This window comes from Colias eurytheme, chromosome 31, assembly GCF_061535395.1.
Source record: "Colias eurytheme isolate Ceu_HAF_F1 chromosome 31, ilColEury1 Martin Lab GWU primary, whole genome shotgun sequence".
In the NCBI taxonomy this organism is placed as follows: Eukaryota; Metazoa; Arthropoda; class Insecta; order Lepidoptera; family Pieridae; genus Colias; species Colias eurytheme.
Genome location: NC_143010.1, coordinates 2,996,621 through 3,018,428, shown reverse-complemented (window position 1 = coordinate 3,018,428; position 21,808 = coordinate 2,996,621). Strand labels below are relative to the sequence as shown.

General features: G+C 33.4%; 2 protein-coding genes across 5 annotated transcripts; both read left to right on the top strand.

Annotated features, from left to right (window-relative positions):
* Window positions 1–1,865: 1,865 nt before the first annotated feature.
* Window positions 1,866–10,600, top strand: LOC149895466 (inactive peptidyl-prolyl cis-trans isomerase shutdown-like). The gene is made up of 7 exons (XM_090119059.1): window positions 1,866–2,032; window positions 3,722–3,869; window positions 4,301–4,402; window positions 5,810–5,958; window positions 6,882–6,997; window positions 7,775–7,977; window positions 9,685–10,600. The coding sequence occupies exons 2-7, from the start codon at window positions 3,817–3,819 to the stop codon at window positions 10,430–10,432; spliced, it is 1,371 nt and encodes a 456-aa protein (XP_089975185.1). The 5' UTR covers window positions 1,866–2,032; window positions 3,722–3,816; the 3' UTR covers window positions 10,433–10,600.
* A 1,761-nt stretch (window positions 10,601–12,361) lies between these two features.
* On the top strand, window positions 12,362–21,213 carry LOC149895465 (lymphotoxin beta receptor inhibitor). 4 transcript variants are annotated; one of them, XM_090118913.1, is made up of 7 exons: window positions 12,362–12,499; window positions 12,666–12,772; window positions 14,030–14,068; window positions 14,740–14,881; window positions 15,125–15,167; window positions 15,584–15,732; window positions 21,053–21,213. In XM_090118913.1, the coding sequence occupies exons 2-7, from the start codon at window positions 12,674–12,676 to the stop codon at window positions 21,196–21,198; spliced, it is 618 nt and encodes a 205-aa protein (XP_089975039.1). In that variant the 5' UTR covers window positions 12,362–12,499; window positions 12,666–12,673; the 3' UTR covers window positions 21,199–21,213. The 4 variants fall into 4 exon arrangements, with proteins under 4 accessions (XP_089975039.1, XP_089975038.1, XP_089975036.1 ...); XM_090118912.1 differs by lacking the exon at window positions 21,053–21,213 and adding an exon at window positions 16,288–17,724; XM_090118910.1 differs by lacking the exon at window positions 21,053–21,213 and adding an exon at window positions 16,285–17,724.
* Window positions 21,214–21,808: the final 595 nt, after the last annotated feature.

The following is a 21,808-nucleotide window of genomic DNA, read 5'->3' as shown; positions in this document are numbered from 1 at the left end:
GATAAATATTACACTGCATTAGGTTTAAGCATATAAAAATAAAACATGATTTACTTCAATCTGAGACGTGGGAAGTATAGCTCCCAGCGTTTTAATAAGGGTTATACACCTAGGTGTATAATCTAAGTATGGCTGTTTTCCAATTACAGAGCATAATGCGACTCAGTGCCGCACAATGCCGAATTATTCTGATGCTTTATTGGAACGTGAAACGCACCAGCAGGTTGCGCTAAGTTCAGTGTTGAAAAAAAAATATTCATAGAGTTAGCAATAACCTCATTTAATGTGTAAATAAAGTGGTATACATAATAATTGGTTGAAAAATATTTACGGTTATTTTAAGTAATTTGGATTTTGATTATTTAATTAAAATTTTTTTGAATGTTTGTACCTTTATCCATACTTATATTTATTTTTTTAACACAATTTGAATTAACTTTGATTATTTCGAAAAAACTACAATGAAACGAAAGCTTTAAATTTTTTTCCAACAATTAATAATTACTAACGATAAATCGATTGCACGCATCAATTCACGCGCATTACTTTTATGAGTGCTCGATTGTGCGAAGCGTTGCTGTAGTTGGAACATTCAACGTTGAGCATTATGCCGCATAATGCGCTCTAGTGCTGTAATTAGAAAACGGGGTATACCTCTAGGTCTCTGCAGACTGCATCGACTTGCGACAGATCTCGGTGGTTATCGGTCTAATTTCATATATCGCCCGCACGGCTTTTGATTTTGTTTATTTGAAAATAACGAGTCAATGACAAAGTCGTGAATGCTCTCGTGAAGAAACTATACAGTCAATAGGATTTTATGAGAACTTAAGATGGAATAGTGATTATTTTTATTATTCCTATCTCGGCACTCGTAAGATCTCGTGTGTAAATACCTCCACGATAAGTTGCGGAAGTATGATCCACGAGCTTCTCGCAGGACATTTATTGCAGAAATAAATTTCAGGACATGTAAACGATATTGCAAAGAACTCATGCAAAACTTCCGCGAGTTTACTTACAAGTGGAAACACTGCCTTAGAGTATGTATTCTCTTACGTAGTACATATTTGTATTCTCTTTGTATGCTCTAGGTGCTCTAGCCCGAGGAAAAAAAATGTGTGCGTGTACTAGTGTACACACGTAAGAAGTGAAACTTCTTTATGACCTTATTTTCCAAAAAATAATTTACTATATGCAACTTTACAGAAATACGTCGAATCACGCGTGGTAGGGATAAGAAAAATGTCACGCGTAACGAAAAAATGTTACGTTAAAGTTTCACTTCAATAACCTGTGACAATAAGTAATAACCGACGAGAGGCATTGACATCGTCGATGTATACCAAGAAGCTTATATCTAATACACTGGAGATTGCACTATGACCAATAACTTGCATTGTAACAAGAAAATATGACGTTTAATGACGCCTGTATACTTTTTCCTCCCTTTCACACCAACTTGCCAAGTTAGGTGTGAAAGGGATAAAAAAACATACAGGCGTCACCAAACGTCATACTTTCTTGTTACAAGTCAATGGTCACAGTGCAATCTCCAGTGTATTAGATATAAGTTTCTTGATGTATACAATATTATTTCATTTTAGATAACTTTTTAACTTGTTTTTAACCAATTTTTATCTACATCATATTCTATGAGAATTTTTTAACCCATTTTAATGTGTATTTCACAGACATTTAAAGTAATGTTTAAACATCTGTGATGTATTTGCATTATTTTGTATTTTAATTTTATTTTGTCTGTGGTTAGTTAAAAACTTCAAATGTCAAAACAATAAAGATTTGAAATATTACTCTGAGTTTGAAATAGATTTGAATTTTGATGAGAAAGCGAACTGGTAAAAGTTTAACTTGAGTTCTTGGGTTGATGACATTTTGCTTCTTCTGAAATTTGTATTCCTTTTTTGAATTATTTGTGTTATTGAGCGCATGTTATATTGAGAAAAAGTTTAGCTAGCTTATACCTACTTCAGGCTACAAATTTAATAACGAGGTAGTCTTAAATTTACTGGTAAGTTATCTGCCTTAAAGGCTAAAATGTACCTTAAGGGCCATAGAGTTGGGCAACCAAAATTTTTTTGGAGAAAGGTCTATGCCTAAGTAACTGACCCGTAAAATCTTAACCGGCGGAGATTTATAGTTTTTTAGAAATTAATTATCAAAGTTTCATAATTTTTCATACAATTTCGAGCAACCATCTTGACATTTGTTTTTTTTGTTGCGTTTCGATGGCGTTTCGTTCTTGCAAGTACAATTCTTGTAAAATGTAATTTTTTTCAATGATGGAATATTATGTATTCAATATTAAGCTGCGAAAGTCCGAATCTAGCTAAAAAACGTTACGCTAAAATAAGCATTGCATTATCATAAGACTTGCCACAGAACCGAAGCTGTCAACCCCGAATTCCACGTGGTCTTGTCTGCCCTACCCCTAGAGTGTATGTAAAAAGCCGGAGGCGCGGAGGGAGAGGAAGACCGTGCTTTGTCACGCAAGGGCGGAAGGGCTGCACTTCCCGTAGCGCCGGAGCTAAGGCAGTGTCTGACACAATATAAAAATCGATTTTTGAAAAATCGATTTTTTTCAAATTTGTATTTGCAATGTAAATATAAATCCATTTTTATGTAGCCCAAGAATGGTACCATAATAAACAATCTCTGGGATCTCTTATCAGTAAAATCAGGAATTTTTTTAGTTCAGGGAATTCGATAATATTGTGAGTACATTCAGTTAATTCTAAATATTTTTTTTTACCATAAAAGAAAAAATCGAAAGTCGATTTGAGATCGAGCACACGAATTGGGTTAGCCCGCTTTGAGTAGCAGATCTGAATCGGAGCACCCTGACTTGAGTCAAATTAGGTCACTTTGAGTAGCAGATCTGAATCAGAGCACCCCAACTTGAGTCGATTTAGGTTACATTGAGTAGCATATCCGAATCAGAGCACCCCGACTTGAGTCGAGTTAGGTCACTTCGAGTAGCAGATCCGAATCGGAGCACCCCGATCCCACGTGGTTTTGTCTGTCACACAACTAGAGTGTTTTTGTAAAGCGAGGGGGCGACGAAGCGAGTCTTCTGGCGAAGCCCACTCGTTTCCCCCTCCTTAAAAAAGTTTACATTTTCACCCTAAACTATTAAAAAAAATGTCAAAAATTACTGTATTTTATGTTGTATTCTTATCCCCCCTCCTTTTTCCAACCCTCCCTGCCAAATCTCCTCTCCATTACCCCCTTTTTCCTATTACATTTCGTAACATAACCTCAAAAATTGTTTTGCATTTTTCTCGAAAAGGGGGGGGGGGTTCCGAACCTCCCCCTTCACAGAGGGGGTTCCTCTCCCCCCCTCCTCACCTCCTCCCCCCCTTTACCCCCCCCTTCAACGGCCTTTAAAGTACATTTTTACCTTTAAATTTCTCATGATAACTAGTTTCCGTTAGTATAATATATATAACTAGCGGTCCGCCCCGGCATCGCCCGTGGTACATATTTTGCAATAAAATACCTATGTTCTTTCTCAGGGTCTAAAGATTGTCTGTGCCAAATTTCATCAAAATCGGTTGAGAGGTTTAAGCGGGAAAGCGTAACAGACAGACAGACAGAGTTACTTTCGTATTTTATAATATTAGTATGAAAGTAGGAATAGTAGGGATAGGGATATTTGGGCTTCAAAATAAACTTATGAGGTGAAAAACTATCCACACAGGTAAAGAAAAACAGTGGCAACTTAGTACTGCTGTACTTCAAAGGAATAAAAGTCTAAAATTCTACTTAATTTTTATTTGTATTAATTTAACTATAATGGAAAACATTTTGGAAGATCCAGTTCAACTATCCAAAGGAATCAACTTACAGTAAGTGTATTTTAAAGATAATTCATATAATTTTATTATTTAGTAGAATGAAATTTTAGCATCATTCGCTGAATTTTAGTAAAACTAAAAAAATTGTTTTTACAAAATTATAAAAAAAGTGAAGTCTCATATTCCCAAGTGGGGTAAGGGGCAGATGCATTATACATCTGTTTCACTGATCAATTTTCTATAGGGACAAGTAGGTGATCAGCCTTCTGTGTCCTGCCAGACCGAGACATTATTTTTCTTCGTCTCCACGGGGAATCGAACCCAGGACCCCTCGGTTCTACGCTCACATGTCAACCACTGTACCAAGGAGGCGGTCCAAAAATTATAGTACAGTAAAATTTTCAATTTAAGCTCTAGTGAATTTTTTGAGCATTACAATGTTTGCTAAACATATTTTTCTCAATATTTATTTTTAATTTCAGTGAATTATTAACAACGTCTACGGAATTTAGCATAGATGTTGATTTCAAGAAATCTGATCTCCCTATTGATCGAGAATTCTTTGATGATTTAGAGGATGACAGGTATACAATAGTACTTCTACTATAAAAAAATTAGTCAGGTTTTCCTTCCTGACGCTATAACTCCAGAACGCACGAACCGATTTCCACGGTTTTGCATTTGTTAGAAAGGTCTCGGGCTCCGTGAGGTTTATAGCAAAAAGAAAAGGTATCTTTGGTGGCGAAACGGAGTTCGCCGGATTTGCTAGTCAATAGTCATAGTATAAAACAAAGTCGCTTTCTCTGTCCCTATGTCCCTATGTATGCTTAAATCTTTAAAATTACGCAACAGATTTTGATGCGCTTTTTTAAATAGATATAGTGAAGGCGAAGTGGGTGTAGCCGCGGGCAGAAAGCTTGTAATAATTATTAATTAGCTATTCATATCTCATGTTGTTTTTAACAAAATTTATAGAAGTCTGTCTATGGATTGGAAAAAATATTTGTCTATAAAATATACATGTTGAAATGTAATAAAACCGGCCAAGTGCGAGTCGGGCTCGCGCACAAAGGGTTCCGTAGCAGCAAATATAATAAATTACAGTTAAATCAACCTATCTCAAAAACTATAAGAGATACTTTGATCAAACCAAAAATCGTTGAAAGAGTTAATTAGCATGCATCACCTCTATTTTTTTTAGAATTTTATACCCCGTAGTTATAAAAATAGAGGGGGGGGGACATACTTTTTACGACTTTGAGAGCTGATATCTCAAAAACCGTTCACTTTAAGAAAAATGTTTTTTAGAAAACTTTATATCATTTTAAAAGACCTTTCCATTGATACCCCACACGGGTATGTACATCGAAAAAAAAAATTTCATCCCTCAGTTACATGTATGGGGGGCCCCACCCCCAATTCTTTTTTTTACTATTTAGTGTCATATTTTTGTAGCGGTTCATACAACACATATTCCCATCAAATTTCATCACTGTAGTACTTATAGTTTCCGAGTAAATCGGCTGTGACAGACGGACAGACGGACAGACGGACAGACGGACATGACGAAACTATAAGGGTTCCGTTTTTGCCATTTTGGCTACGGAACCCTAAAAAGGATTTCTAAGTAAATCATTATTTTATAAGCTTTGCACATGTATGTTTGTAAACGACTGCTTTAGACTCGATTTTGACGCACTTTAAACAGACAGATTAAATTCAAACTTACACTTATCAATAATTGGGGATATTACAATATACCCTACTAATATTATAAATGCGAAAGTAACTCTGTCTGTCTGTCACGCTTTCCCGCTTAAACCTCTCAACCGATTTTTATGAAATTTAGCACAGACAATCTTAAGACCTTGAGAAAGAACATAGGCTACCTTTTATCAAAACACCACGCGGGCGAAGCCGCGGGCGGAAGCTAGTTTCTGATAAAAGCATGTTTTTTAGTTTTTTAAACCTATCTGTAACTTATATTTTAGTGACACAGAAGATGTTTTGCAATATATTGAGGAATCGGCTTCTAAAATGATGTTAAGCTGCCCGGAATATCATTCGTTCAGTGATTTATCAACAAAAATGATTGATTGTGTCTCTACAGGGGACGTTAAAATGCTCATTTTGGAGGAGGGTAAGTGATGGGAAATGCAACTTTATTGTATTGAATTAGAGTTGATTTTTGAATGTTAATATAGTTTGGTATTGAGAAATACTGTTTACAAGCTGTGCCCCGCGGTTTCACTCGCATTGCTCTGTTGGTCTTGATGATTTATAGCCTATAGTCTTCCTTGATAAATGGGCTATCTAACACTGAAAGAATGATACTTAGAATTTTTTTAATCGGACCAGTAGTTCCTGAGATTAGCACGTTCAAACAAACAAAATCTTCAGCTTTATAATATTAGTATAGATGACAAATGCAACTTTATTGTGTTGATTTAGAGCTGATTTTTTTGTGTATTTACAGTTAAGAATTGAGAAATACTGTTTATTAGAAATGAAACTATATTATTGTCTTGAATTAGAGTTGATATTCCAGTGGCTTTATAGATTGTTTTTGTGTAAAGCTTTTCCTAGTAATGATGGCTTTTATCCATTAGGCCATGTAATAATTGTAATTACGTATTTCCGTTGCCGCTATAACCACAAATACTAAAAATTAAAAAAAAATATATATTAATCCATCAGGCCCCGGAATCACAGACACAATAGAAAATCTATTGTGTCGCGGCCGGATCTGGCCGTTCGGGGCTCAATGACTATATCCACATAGTAAGAAACCCGTCGTGCGCGAGTCCGACTCGCACTTGGCCGGTTTTTATATCATTAACTAGCTTCCGCCCGCGGCTTCGCCCGTGTGGTGTTTTGATAAAAGGTCCTATGTTCTTTCTCAGGGTCTAAAGATAGTATGTGCCAAATTTCATCAAAATCGTTTGATAGGTTTAAGCGGGAAAGCGTAGCAGACAGACAGACAGAGTTAATTTCGCATTTATAATATTAGTAGGGATTATTTACTAAAGATGAAAGAGATAAAACACACAATATTAATTATAGGTGACGGTCCCATAATACCAGTGGACGCCGAAGTGACGATACACTATGCAGCCTACTGGGAAAAAGATAAAATACCATTCGATTCTACCCTCACTATGAACAATGGAGCTCCTATGGTAAGTTGTTTGCAGTCATACTTATTTTTTACTAGCTGCTCCGCGCGGTTTCACCCCCGTGACTCCTCTCCCGTTGGTCGTAGCGTGATGATATTAGCCTATAGCCTTCCTCGATAAATGAGCTATCTAACACCGAAAGAATTTTTCAAATCGGACCAGTAGTTCCCGAGATTAGCGCGTTCAAACAAACAAACAAACTCTTCAGCTTCAATATTGTATAGATTTTATTTTCAAACACTTTATTGTGCTGTAAACAAAACAGTAGTAGGTACAATATTAAACTAGGACAAACAACACAGCAGGTTCTCTTATTACTAAAAAGTAATTTCTTCCAGGCAACCAATAGATTGTGTGAAAACGATATTACTAAAAAATCATACTATTTTTGATGTGAAACTTTCTTAGGCGAGTTGAGAATAAAATTTCAAGGTTGCGTCATGGCAATACCATCACGTCATGGAGTAAGGCGACGATTTTGGTATCTTTGAATCTTGCCAAAGAAGTTTCACTTCTGACACGTGTGCTCGGCACATGCGCTCTTTTTCGTAATATTATAAATGTGACAGTTTTTAAACGATGAATGTTTCCTTACTCTTCACGAAATATGGTTTATAGTGTTTTTTTTTATTTAAAAATATCCAAATAATTAAATTTTTAAGTTTATTTTGATTCAAATACATAGGTTGGATGTGTAATGTAATATTTAGACAAAGCGGGTGAAGCCGCGGCGGTTATGTATATTTATTATAATTAATTATAATGTTATTATTGTTTTAGCGTATAAAACTCGGCAAAGGATCTTGCATACCCGGCCTAGAGATCGGTATAACTATGGTCAGGGGCCCCAAAGCGAGATTCCTTTTGTTAATACAGCCGGCGTTGGCTTGGGGCCCTCAGGGTGTGTTGCCGAGAGTGAGGCCCGAAGCAGCCCTGTTTACTATTGAGTTGTACACCGTTAATGATCTGCAAGCTCCTATCAGGTAAGTTTTGTATCAAAAAAAGAAAAAATGGTTGTCTGTAAAGTCGGTTTACTGACGATAGTTGAACGTGACAACGTCCGATTGTGCTTCTTTGTCGCTCGTTCCGCGCTCTCGCTTGCACTTCAAGTCTTACATGGAACGCCTCAGAGCGAGGTAACGCCGCATGAGTCATGTTTTTTCGTGCGTGCAGCCGGATCTATCGAATTATAAGACGTTGTCACGTCAAAAAAGTTTGTTACCAATGAGGTATTAGTGAAAAGTAAAAAAAAGTCTGTTTAAAGAATATTTAACTCTAGCTGTGCCGCGCGGTTTCACTAGCGTGGCTTCGCTCCTGTTGGTCTTACCGTGATGATATATAGCCTTATAGCGGTTACCTATCTTAATCTCGAATTTTAATATTCCGAATATCATAATCCAGAAAACGTTTGGACATTTTTTCATAACCCCGAATTTTAAAATTTCGAAGTTTTGTTTGCCATATAATCGCAACTCCGAATTTCATTTGCCCATTTCTTTATTTGTACGAAGTTTTACAATCCAGACGAATGAGTTCCAGACATACGAAATCTAAATGCACAAAATCCAGATGACCTTAATCCATATGCACGAAAGCCAGATTTTTAAAACACAAATTTTTGAAATACAGCTAATTGATATCCAGACAAACAATGTCCAGATTTTTGAAATTCAAATAAACGATATCCAGCAAAACGAAATCCTTCCAGGGGGACGCAGCACGAACCTAACCTAACCTTCTGAATAGATTTTAACGCTTTAACCTTTCTGTAATGGGCAAGTAAAACAATAGCGAGTCGGTTCTGGCACTCGCCGGCCGCTGCCGCGGCACGCTCGCTTCGCTCGCTCGGCTCGTGCGTGGGGGGTCACAGTTCAAACCTAACCTAACCTACTGAGTCTAATTTGACACTTAAACCTTTCTGTAATAGGCAAGTAAAACAATAGCGAGTCAGTTCTAGCGTGGGGGTCGTAGTTCAAACCTAACCAACTGAGTCGACTTTGACACTAAAACTGGTCTGTAATGGACAAGTAAAACAATAAATTTACTTACTGACAATGATTATTTTCAGTCGATAGTAAAGGTATAATCACGATTGTATGGAAATCAAATAAAAAGATTATGAAAATCTGGCAATAGTTTATCTGTTATACGATTATATGGGAACCAAATAAAAAGATTATGAAAATTTGGCAATAGTTTATTTGGAAAATGGTACGATGGGAAACAAAAAAAAGTATTCTGAGAATCTGGTATAATGAGATCTGTATTATGAGAATACGGGAAACAAAAAAATACTTTTTAAAAATTTGGTTTTGGTGCATCTGGAAATTGATTCATCTGGGAAATTAAAAAAGGAATTTTAAAAATTTGTCATTCATTACATCTGTCTTTTAAAAGTTCTAACAACCGTTTTCGGGGTTTTAAGATTCGGGTAATAGAAATTCGAGTTTTTAATAGGTTACCCCTTATAGCCTTCCTTTCATACCAATTTATTTTATGATTTTAAAGTGAAACTTTTATTACATCGTCTCAAACTTTTTGGTCTGTGTAGCGCATGTCGCGTGACGGTCGAACCATGCGATAATTATCGTACAAATACGATAATTTTGTGCCTAAGTTTCACTTTTACCGTGGTTTCATAAAACCACACAACATTTTTTTTGTTTATTGTCTTGTTAATTTAATTACAGGTTCAACGACCTGCCATCCGAAGAACAAAGCAAATTCGAAGTGACCACAAGAACTGTGAACTCGTTACACGCTCAAGCCAAAGATTTCTTCGCCAAACGGAAATACAACAAGTGCATAAAAAACTATCAACAGTCCATGTACGTTCTTAATTTATCTGTGGTCAAAAATGCCACGGAGGAAGCGGAAGTGAAGCGTTTAAAAATAAATACATATGTCAATTTGGCGGTGTGCTATTATAAAATAAATAAACCGAAATACGTGATCAATATGTGTGAAAATCTTGATTTTGTCACCGATATAAATAAACATTGCAAAGCATTGTTTTATTACGGTCGAGCGTACGAAATGTTAGGTAAAACGGATGACGCGTTAAAGTACTATAAGTTAGCATTGAAATTGGAACCTAAAAATCGCGATATCGGTAAAGCGTTAGCTAATTTGGATAAATACAATAAAAAATCGGCGGAAAATGAAAAGGAATTGTGGCAGAATGCTCTCCGGTCTGTGCCTGAAAAGAAAAAAGTTGTCTATGACGTTGACAGTGACTTTTTAAACACGGTTCGTGACATGTGTCAAGATTTGGCGGGAAGTGACGAATATACGAAGTTTGAACTGCCAAATAGTTTTACGAGTAACGAAGTTAATTGTATCAAGGATTTGTGTTCTGAATTTGACGGTCTAATTGTGCAAGAAGACGGTGAAGGAAAGAAGAAAAAGGTTTTTATTATTAGGAAAGATGCGTCGTGATATTAAGTAACTTTTTTACTTTACCTGTAATATTTTATTTTTTAGTATTTGGTAGTATTTTATTTTTGTGTTTTATTACGTTAAACGTACTTACTCGGTTGATTTTTAACGTCAGACGTGAAATCAACAGCCAAACATGACTGTGTCATAAATTCTTTTTGATATTCAAGTAGGTACATATATGATATAACTAGCTTTCCGCCCGCGGCTTCGCCCGCATTTTCAAAGATAAACCCGCATAGTTCCCGTTCCCGTGGGATTTCCGGGATAAAACCTATCCTATGTGTTAATCCAAGTTACCCTCTATATGTGTGCTAAAATTCATTGTAATCGGTTCAGTAGTTTTTGCGTGAAAGAGTAACAAACATCCATACAAACTTTCACATTTATAATATTAATAATAGGATATTAGTATATTACTAACTTAAATCCCTATTATTGGCAGTACTCACTCGGATCAGGAGTCGCCAATAAAGAAAAACAAGAAGTAGGATTGCTAACATTTTTATTTGATTATACTTTTTTAAAGAATATAGTTCTCTAAAGCTAGAAATTTTCAAACCCGTCCATACAGTTACTTTAAAAACTTCTATAAATGGTGAGTAATTGTTGTTGTAGTTTAAAGTTGATTTCTTCCAACCTAGAAATAGGATATCTCTTATAAAAACTTGACAATAATAATATGTAATATGTTAAAATCGGCCAAGTGCGAGTCGGACTTGCGCACGAAGGGTTCCGTACTATGGGCTTATTATTTTTTAGTACATATTTGTTATAGCGGCATAATTTGTGAATATTTCAGCTTTTTAGCTATCACGGCTTATGAGATACAGACAGACAGACAGACAGACAAGGAAGTCTAAGTAATAGTACGAAACCCTAAAACTTGATTACATTACGGGATTTGAACCCGCGTCCTTACTGTGGGAATGCCTTTCGGCTAACTTTATTTTGATTTATAAAAATAATTAATATTATAAAATTAAAGATTCAATTTTAGTGATATTTTGTTAAACAGTTATTGATATTGTTCATAAAACATTGTTACATAGTGTACAGGAGAGTTTAAAAAAATCTATGTATTACTACATTTTTAAAGGATTATATATTTTTAATACAAAGTTTATTACAGTACAATACAAACTTAATGGCGGCTCGGAACGTTGAACGAACTGATGCGCAGAAAACAATTTCAGATATTACCGGAACGTTAGAGTCGGATACCTGCGCGCTCGTGCATTCGCAGCTAACTTCCAAACCGCCAATAAGTTTAAATTGAACTGTAACCATATTTCTTACATAGTATATTTTGTTATCTTCTATCTTTTAATTATAATATTTACCTAAGCTAAGACATTGTTTTAAGTATAAATGAAAGACCAAAAAGATTTATAATTCGTTTATTAAATATTTCTTTTATATTATGTCTTTTTTTTACATAAAGAAAACACCCTTACAATACTTTATCTACAATAATTAGGCATCTTTCTTTACAGACAAATTTCTTCCAAGTTTCAACTAATGTAACTAGCTTTCCACCCGCGGCTTCGCGCGGGTTTTTCTTTCGCTCGAGTTTGCAAAGAAAAACCCGCATAGTTCCCGTTCCCGTGGGATATCCGGGATAAAACCTATGTGTTAATCCAAGTTACACTGTAACTTGATATTGATATTTGCGGAGACTCACTCATGTAATAACTTACAGCATAATAAATGAACTTTTGTGGCTTTCTTTCCCGAGGTTGAAACTGGATGAAAAATAATCAGTAAAATATAGATATAATATGTACTGCTGTACGTAATAACTACTATTAATATTTAATACCTACAACTGTAAACTAACAACTGTTGTTGATAATACCGTAAAAAGGAATATGTGTAAATGTCACAAAAGTCACTCTGACGTAGACACTAGACATTTGACAGTTGACACATAGCCGTGACGTGTTTATCACTGAACCAACTTGTTTTTTGAATTCGTTAGCAGAAATAATTATTGCTTATTCTTATTTTATCATAAAATCGATAACGCGTTCTATCACGTACCTCCACGTATATTTGCATTGACAGGTAAATTGATTTTCCATCCATTTAGCACGCTTCTTCGCCACAGTGATACGTGGTCACATATTTCGTAATTTTGAAATAAGTTTACGCGTTTAACGTTAGAAAATTGAATAAACTGTTAGATCGGTTGTGTATCTAAGTGTTAAGTGTGTGTACAAATTATTTTTAGGCAGGAAAATGTGGCGGTTCCTTATATTGTCGGCGTTGGTTCAAATAACTATATCGCAGCAATATCAACAGAAAGTCGCTCCCGGCGTCCCTCCACAGAACTATCAGGTAACAATTAACATCTTTTATTATCTATATTTAAGTTAGAAAAAAGTTTTTGTTTAAAAGTTCTTTAAAAAAAAACTTTCTCTACTTTCACTTTTTGACAGCTGTTAGCTGTGAAAAATAGGTTCAAAATAAACATGCATAAAATTGTGTTTTTGGCTATTTTATATAGTAGGTATGTAATTTTGTGGTTAAACTGGTAAAGGAGGAAAATGATGTGGAATATTTTACAGAATTGATATTGATAATATCATGAATACAATAGTATAATTATTAAACTTAATAATTAATAAAAAATATATACTTTATAATAATCTATTAAGAGATGGACCAAAGAGATGGCCTTACAGATTCAATTTATGTAATATAATAAATTTTCATTTTATTAATCGTGAATTATATTTAAACTAGCTGTGCCCTATGGTTTTACCCGCATTGCTCCGCTCCTGTTGGCTTTAGCGTGATGATATAATAAAAAGAATTTTTCAAATCGGACAAGTAGTTCCTGAGATGAGCGCGTTCAAACAAACAAACTCTTCAACTTTATAATGTTAAGTATAGATATAGTATAGATTTATGATGTTGAAGATAATTCTCAATATGTTTTGAAGTTACAATTAGATATAAAAGTTACATAATATAAATGATATTGATATAAAAGTGGTAGAACTGGGTTCTAAAGATTACAAATAAATCAACAAACATCCTATTAGCATATTTTAGATAATAAATTACTAATTTATTCAGTAAAACTTATTTTAAAGGCTTATGTTAAATACAATTTTAAATAATAAATTGGTATATGATTGCATTGCATGCATGATTGAACAGTGTATAACCTGTACAAGAAAATGCCATCACTTGTTCTCTACTAGAAGATATTGTTCAAATTCTTGGCTGCTTAGATACTTTACTATATTTTATTTACTAAACTGTCTACAACCTAATTAGATTTAAAAAAGATTGCAAGAACTGTCTTTTACATGATAAGGGCGCCCTCTCTATCTAGCTATAATTTTAAATTTTAAGGATCTTTATGTATACCAGTTGCAATAAATAAAGTGTAAGAATTTCTTGTTGGTTACCATTTAACAAAAAAATAGTCAATGGACTTTTTAATATAAATCTATTACTATAATCTATGGATTAACAACTACCTAGTTAAGGAGACCAAGTTGGTATTTAAACCAGTTGGTGTATCAAATTTATAATGTGTAAATTTTCTATTAGAAGTTTAATTTTATAATTATTTATTTTCAGAACTATCAACCGCCTCCTCCGCCCCCCACGCCACAACAGGTTAGTTTAAACTACTACATAATTATTAATTACGGTTCTCTTATTATTCTTATTACTAATACTCTGCTAGTCAGCTTTAGCTTCACTCATGGTACAAATATAGCCTATACCAAAAAAAAATCACATATTCAACCATGAAAGAATTTTCAAATTGTTTCATTTGTGTCTGGGATTATTAGAGCATTCAATCAAAAAAAAAAACAAACTCTTTTCAGTTTAATATTACTAGTATAGTCACTGGTGGTCAAAATTTGGAAAGAAATCATAATTTTTGTTATTGATTAAATGTATTTAAAGCGATATTTTATTTGTTGTTAAAAATGAAATCCCATGTCCCCTAGTGGGGTAAGGGGCAGATTATACATCTGTTTCACTGATCGATTTTCTTTAGGGACAAGTAGGTGATCAGCCTTCTATGTCCTGCCAGACCGAGGCATTATTTTTCTTCGTCTCCACCGGGAATCGAACCCAGGCCTCTCAGTTCTACGCTCACGCGTCAACCACTGTATCAAGTCCATTTTAACTTTGTTACTATACATAAAAAGCTGCTGTAACAATACCCAGTTTCAATAATTATAATTCTTAAACAGCAACTAATACTTTTAAAGTTGTTTATATAATTTAAAGCTACTTTTAGAATACCTAGGAATCTGATTTATTATCGATTACAGCAACAATATGCACCACCTCCTCAACAACAGTATCAGCAACAGGTCCCCGTGCAACAGATGCCGGTGCAACAACAAATGCCGGTGCAACAACAAGTGCCCGTGCAACAGGTTAACGTGCAACCGCCGCACGGTCATGGTCACGGTTAGTTAGTACTTATAGTCAGTGATAGGCAGTATGGTCACTTATAGTCAGTGATAGTCAGTATGGTCACTAATAGTCAGTGTTTTGTAATTTGTGTAAGTTTAAATAGGTAAATTAGTCGCTACTAGCGCAGTAAATTGCCAAAAGTCAGAATTGTAAAGCTTTTTGTCAGTCATAAGTCATGACTTTTTAGTCAAAAGGAAATGCAACAAGAATTGTAACATAATAAATATATTATTTCAGATCCCCAGCTATTGAACGCTGCCAATATAGCGCAAGAAAGAGAGTGAGTAAATTTAAAGTAAATTACTAATTTTCTATATGTATAAAATATATATTATGTATATTATATTCTGTTATTCAACTTCAAAAAAGGGGGAGATACTCAATTTGACTGTAGTTTTCAAGTGAAACTTCTTTAGGCGCGTTGAGAGTAATTTTGTCATGTGTGTCACGGCAATACCGACACGTCACGGAGTTATGCGACGCTTTTAGTATTTTTGAATCTTGCCACAGAAGTTTCACTTCTGACGCGTGTGCTTGGCACACACTTGTAAGCTTTGTAAGCTAAAAGCTTTCCCTGCAGCTTCGTCCGCTTTGTCCTAAACTGAACAAGTTATATACTAAAACCCAGACAGCGACAGCTACTTTTTACATACTCACAAACATTGAAATATCTAATAAAAACACCATAAATTACAGTCACATCCAAGAGCACATGGAGGTGCCCATAGACACGTCCAAGATGTCGGAACAAGAACTGCAATTTCACTATTTCAAAATGCACGACGCGGATAATAATAATAAATTGGACGGATGTGAACTTATCAAGTCGTTGATACATTGGCATGGTGAGATTTTCTTTTTTATTTATTTTTTTAAAGTCCATTTAAAATGTATGAGCAATAGAGTAAATTTCAAGTATTCTTTATTGTGTATGAAACTTGGATAACGATGAAGAAAAATAAAGATTTGTTTTTACAGAAATTTTACAAATACTTGTAAAATTAAAACATTATTGATTAGATAAAAATTTTAAGATGCTAGATATTAAAAAAAAAGCTTTTCATTTTATGTGCAATGGGAGTGTAAATGTCATTAGTTTATGTAGTTGAGTTTTAAACATGATTCAAGGGGTAAATTTATCATTGGAGACTTGTCTATGGTTTAAATAAAATTATTTTTTTCCGTATATTACTTACTTAAAACATTATTTGTATTTTTACCTGTTAATTTGGACTGTTACATTGTGTAAATAAAAAATATGCTCTACAAAATTATTTCTTTTTAAAAACCATAGACACTTCCCGCCAATTTCGCCTGTCATTAAATGTCAATGTCATTATATGTCACCTGTCATTTGTCATCTGTCATTATATGTTACATTGGGGCTTTGGTTCTAGTAGAACAGGGGCACAAGCAACAACCGCAGCAAGGCCAGCCTCCGGTCGGCGAGAAAATATTCAAAGACGACGAATTGACTAATTTAATAGACCCCATATTGAATATGGACGATCACAATAGAGACGGTTTCATAGACTACCCAGAGTTTGTGCGCGCGCAACAAAAGAACCAGAGACAAGACGGACAATAGTAAAAACTAAATTAAAAAAAATAGTTTTTTACTGGCAACATTCAACCGCAAGATGTATTATTTCCTCTCTTATTTATTAAATGTTGCCATAAACGATTATTACGATGCTCAAATGAGATCTTTCTTATTTTTTGGAGCAATTAGATTGTCTAAAGAAGGGTGCATATTTTCTCGAATTTAAAAATTATTGAATTGGAATTAAAAATATATTACTGAATGTTCTTTGTTAAATATGTGTTATCTGTGATTAAAAATAAAGAATCAACAACACACTGGATTAAAAATAAGTAAATATATATCTAGTACAAAATAATCGAACTTTATACGAATGTTTTTAAACTGAACGTCAATCTTAAAGTTTTGTTCCTCGAAGCTATTTTTAAGACTAGACTTACTAATGTTTACCACAAAAATCTTTAGACAGGGTTTATCTTTAAGCGCGGGTTCTCTTTAATCTGGTTTTGACTTTTGTCGTATTTCACATAGACAACTATTAAAGTGACGGATCCCTGGTTTAAAGATAGACTGCGTTTAAATTGTTTTGTGGTAATACCACTAGAATTTGCAGGTTATGTTTAATAGTGAATAATGTTCTAACTACATGTGTATATATTTGAAGAAAATAACGGTTTTATAATAATATCTATCCTAAATACACAGATGTGATATTTAAACGGAGTAAAAGAGACGCAAGATATAAATGGCGAGTTAAAGAGCGAGAGGGCATGATTCGAAATATTAAAGTTTAAAACTTTTCTTTTTATTCTAATTAACAGTATTTCTTTTGATCTTTTTTCGGTAAGGTTGATGTCGAAATTATTATTTAGTAATCATAACATTCCGGCCATTTTATTTTAAAACGTATCATTGTGATTTTTTTAATCGCGGTCAAAAAAGACAAAAAAAAATGACTGCATATTCCGCCAATTTTTGTGGATTGTCAATGTCAGTTTCTGGCGCTATTTTTAATGCTGTTGCCACTTAGAAAATGTGTTTCTGTATTTTTTTTAAGTATCAACTATAGACATAAAGACATATCAGCAATATGTCACAAAATTATAATCATTTTAAATAGAAGATTTTTTTAGAAATCGTATCTGGGATATTTCACTCCTCTATGTCTATGGTTGATGTTCCATAGATAATAAATAATGTGGGCATGTCATCAATATTATGTGTCATTCTATGTTTGTCTGTGTAAATGGTTGTGTATGGTTTGTTGATGGTTAATTAAATTTTATATATTTAATGTGTTGTTTCATTTATTATGTCCTTGTTTTTGGTGATGGGTAAAGAATTTAAATAAATACTTTGTGTCAGTACCATAGCCACTCATGATAATATTTAAAGCGTGATGATATTATATCTTATAGATAAATGAGCTATCTAACACCGAAATAATTTTTCAAATCGGACCAGTAGTTCCCGAGATTTGCGCGTTCAAACAAACAAACGAATTCTTGGGCTTTATAAAATCAGTATAGACATAAAATATATAATATTATCTTCTAAGATCTATTTTAAGAAAAATCTTTGGAATTCACAATACTGGTCACCTATTTCTCCGTTATGAAATTCATCTGCCCCATATTCAAAAGGGTATACGGTAGTCGGTACTTCTAAAACTAAAGAATGTTAAATAGCTCTTAAAAAAGTTTTACTTCAAAGATGCATATATTTTGTATCTGAAATTATCTCATGTTTAAAACCGGTTAAAATCGGCATTTCATTGTAAAGTGTATCATGACTCCCTTAATATGACATGGGTGAGTAGCATTATGTTTATTTTGTGACATTTTTTTACCATTTGTATGATTAAATTGCTGAAAAATCCATTGAAGAAATAGGTCATATTCAATATTCATTGACAAAATGTCTACTCACATAAACGCGGATTTTACATATATAAAATTCTGTCTTATACCTAATCTTTTTTTATCGTCACGAAATAAGTCTTTGGCATATTATATTTCCGTGGTCTTTGTTGGTTGGAATTATTTTATTACTGGCAACATAATTTCAAGCTCTGACAGCGGTACGTCCGCGGGACTTATTTCGTGGTGAATTTTAAATTAGAAGTAAAAATTCGCGCTTATTCGTTCTTTCGCGCTTTTAAATTTTTTAATGTGGCATTCAGGAATTGAGTTTTCGATACTGTGATTATAATATTATATCAAGTCAAATACTAGTTTTTATTTACTGCAATTTTCAGGAAAAGTGGAGAAAGGCTATGTGATATATTCTGACAAACAGCTGGAAGAATTAATGGAGAAAGCGCTTACACATACTGATATTAACAACGATGGTTATATTGACTATTTGGAATACAGAATCAGCCACTACAAGGCTAGACTTGCCACTGAAAAAGCCGAAGCCCAGGCATAGAAGATTTAAAGTTTAACACCGCTTTTCTGTAGATTCTGTGCTTATTCCTTGTACTATTTTATAAAATTATTCTAGCATAGATAATTAGTTAGTTTAATAAATGAAATAAATAAGTAAATCTATTCAATTTTACAAAATAAATTCGTCTCTATAGTTGAAAGTTCCAATTTTATCCGTCGATATTGTTCTTTTTTATTATTGAGTACAAAGAGTCAGCTCAGAATCTTCTTATTTCAAATTTTATTTTATTGTATAAAATTGTTTTCTCTAATGGCATTTTTATTTCTTGTTAATAAATAAATTTTTATCTCTACGCTATCTCTATTTCTATGATTGTGTAGTTTTTCTTTCACTCACCTAGGGAAAATTTAAATTTTCCTAATGAACAATCGAAGGAAAAATCTATATTACCTAACTAGTAACTACATTTAAACGTTCAAGTACATAATATTATAATTATACTATTTTTCATAAATCTTTCATGTACAGACAGTTGGCTACTTACGATTAAAATTTATAAGTAACTACCAATTTTTTTTATTTTTAACGTAAATTTTAGACTTCTAAGTATATTATTTTAGCATTATATCAAATAAACATTTAATTGTTATATATCTAGATATCGACGGAAAAGTCGTAGAAACTGAGAAAGTTTACAAAGATGAAGACTTGATAGAAATAGTCGAAGATGCTTTGAAGTCAGCGGATAAGAATAGAGATGGTTACATTGATTACATGGAATTCAGAACGCATACTATATAAATAAATGTATTGATTATATTATATTGTGTTTTATTTATATTATCCATTGCTTTTTTTGTCTTCTATAAATAACAAGTACTTACCGTAGGTATATTACGATCTGTATGAACGTTATAATGGTAATAGCAAAAGTGTGTTTGTATGTTCTACTCTACTCTCATGGCAAAATAGCTCAACCGATTTTATAAATTTATAAAGAATAGAAAAAATTCGAGCAAGAGGCGGGACTCGAACCCGCATCCTTTCCCGCCAATTAGAGATCAACCGATTGTGCTGAATTTGATGATAGTGATAGTCAATGAACTATCTAGATTGTGTTGATAATTAAAAAAAATAGCAAAGATGTTACAAAAATTATTCTGAAATTTAAAATTTAAATACATAATTTCAGATAATTTCAAAATGAATATAAAAATTAAATTAGTTGAAAACTTGATAGGAAAAAAGTCTTAATATTAAGCTTAATATTATCACAGACTAATAATAATATACTACGTATACAAATATTATTATTATTGCTGTGCAATTACTATTGACTATTAATTTTACTTATAGATAGATAGGTAGTTAACTATTTTTGGGTCATAATATTATGAACTTCAAACTTAGAAAATCAAAACAACCCAAGAGTTTTAAATTCCTATTTATTTGAATTCATACATTTATTCATAGTACATACCTAAGCAAGCATAGTATTTCGATTTCTAACTAGCAGTTGAAAGAATATAAAAAAATGGTTTATTAGTTTTCGAGATTACATTACCTGCCTACAATTATTAATATCCAATTAACTACCTCTATTATACGCAGTATGTCCCACTATTGGTATACTAAGCGCGAAGGGACTTGTTGTTTTGCATACACTGATCACGTAAAAAATACTTAAACAACAAATTTACGTAAAAAAATGTTTGCTAAATTTTTCCTGAAAATCCATGTTTTCTTCTCTAACTTCGCGCAGCCGGCATATACCGCTTCTCTAATGTGAGCGTTTTGTCTATGAAAACATAATCTTAATTGATAGCTCACGTGCTGGTGGCAAAGTATGGGTGGGTTGCTTGTTATGGGTGTACCTACACATAGAGTTTTAAGAATTAATCTATTTGAAAAAAAAATGCGTCTTGAATTTTATAAGTATTTTTACGTACTCAGCGTATGCAAAACTATAACCTCCTTTGAGCTTATAGTATACCAACACTGGGAACACCCTGTATAAGCACTTTTTAGATGTCACAGGCAAAGTTTAAAATTAGTGAAACCAGTCTCGTACAGAAATTGTTTACTGTATTATTATATTAATATCTGTGACATTACGAGAAAATAATATTAGGTATATTAGGTATGTCTAGTTGAATAAATAAATATTAAATATCCAAGCATGACGTTTTTTTTTCAATTTACAATAAATTGTAAGCTAATACTTGTTTTAGATCACGAAGGCAAAGAAATAGTGACCACAGCGATATACAAAGATGAAGAATTAGTTAACATGGTGGAAGGCGCCTTGAAGGAAACAGATTTGAATAATGACGGTTATATAGACTACGCAGAATATCGGGCTAAATCTATGGTATAGGCACAGTCTAATGGACCCTCTTCACAATGGGCAGCGTTGGGCGAGTCGAGGCAATCACGATGCGATAGTGTATAGCTTAGCTGTCTTTCTACAAAACACTTTTAGACAGGGTTTAACTTTAAGCACGGGTTCTCTTTAATCTGGTTTTGTCGTATTTCACATAGACAACTGTTAAAAGTGACAGATCCTTGGTTTAAAGTTAGACTGTGTTTAAATTGTTTTGTGGTAAGACCATGATGATCGACCGTCATTGTAGATGTTTAATGTTTATTCATAATCACCGTACTGGCTATGGATAATTTTTATTTAATTTAAGTATATCATTAGTATTATTAAGTTGCGAGGCCGCAATGTTGTCTATACGTTTCTGACTTTTGTATATTTCTGGCAAAAAAGTAGGTACCTACGTTCGCGTAGTCATGGCACAGAACATATTATAAACTCAGGGGAGAGTCATGATAACCTAATGCTAATTTAGAATAAAATAAACTTAAATCCTATGCTTGAAATTTCATACGTATATTCTGTAAGATACTTATTGCCACTTGCCAGACGCATTCAGTGGGCTATAACTTTTGCCAGACGCTTTAAAGCTATCAAAGAAAATTTG

Excerpts from the sequence above, each read along its gene's own strand:
- LOC149895465 (XM_090118910.1), top strand. The coding sequence starts at position 12,674 with ATGTGGCGGTTCCTTATATTGTCGGCGTTGGTTCAAATAACTATATCG. Across the intron at positions 14,069-14,739 it reads CGCCCCCCACGCCACAACAG|CAACAATATGCACCACCTCC; the intron begins GTTAGTTTAAAC and ends TATCGATTACAG. Across the intron at positions 15,168-15,583 it reads AATATAGCGCAAGAAAGAGA|TCACATCCAAGAGCACATGG; the intron begins GTGAGTAAATTT and ends CATAAATTACAG.
- LOC149895466 (XM_090119059.1), top strand. The coding sequence starts at position 3,817 with ATGGAAAACATTTTGGAAGATCCAGTTCAACTATCCAAAGGAATCAAC. Across the intron at positions 6,998-7,774 it reads TGAACAATGGAGCTCCTATG|CGTATAAAACTCGGCAAAGG; the intron begins GTAAGTTGTTTG and ends TTATTGTTTTAG. Across the intron at positions 7,978-9,684 it reads GATCTGCAAGCTCCTATCAG|GTTCAACGACCTGCCATCCG; the intron begins GTAAGTTTTGTA and ends ATTTAATTACAG.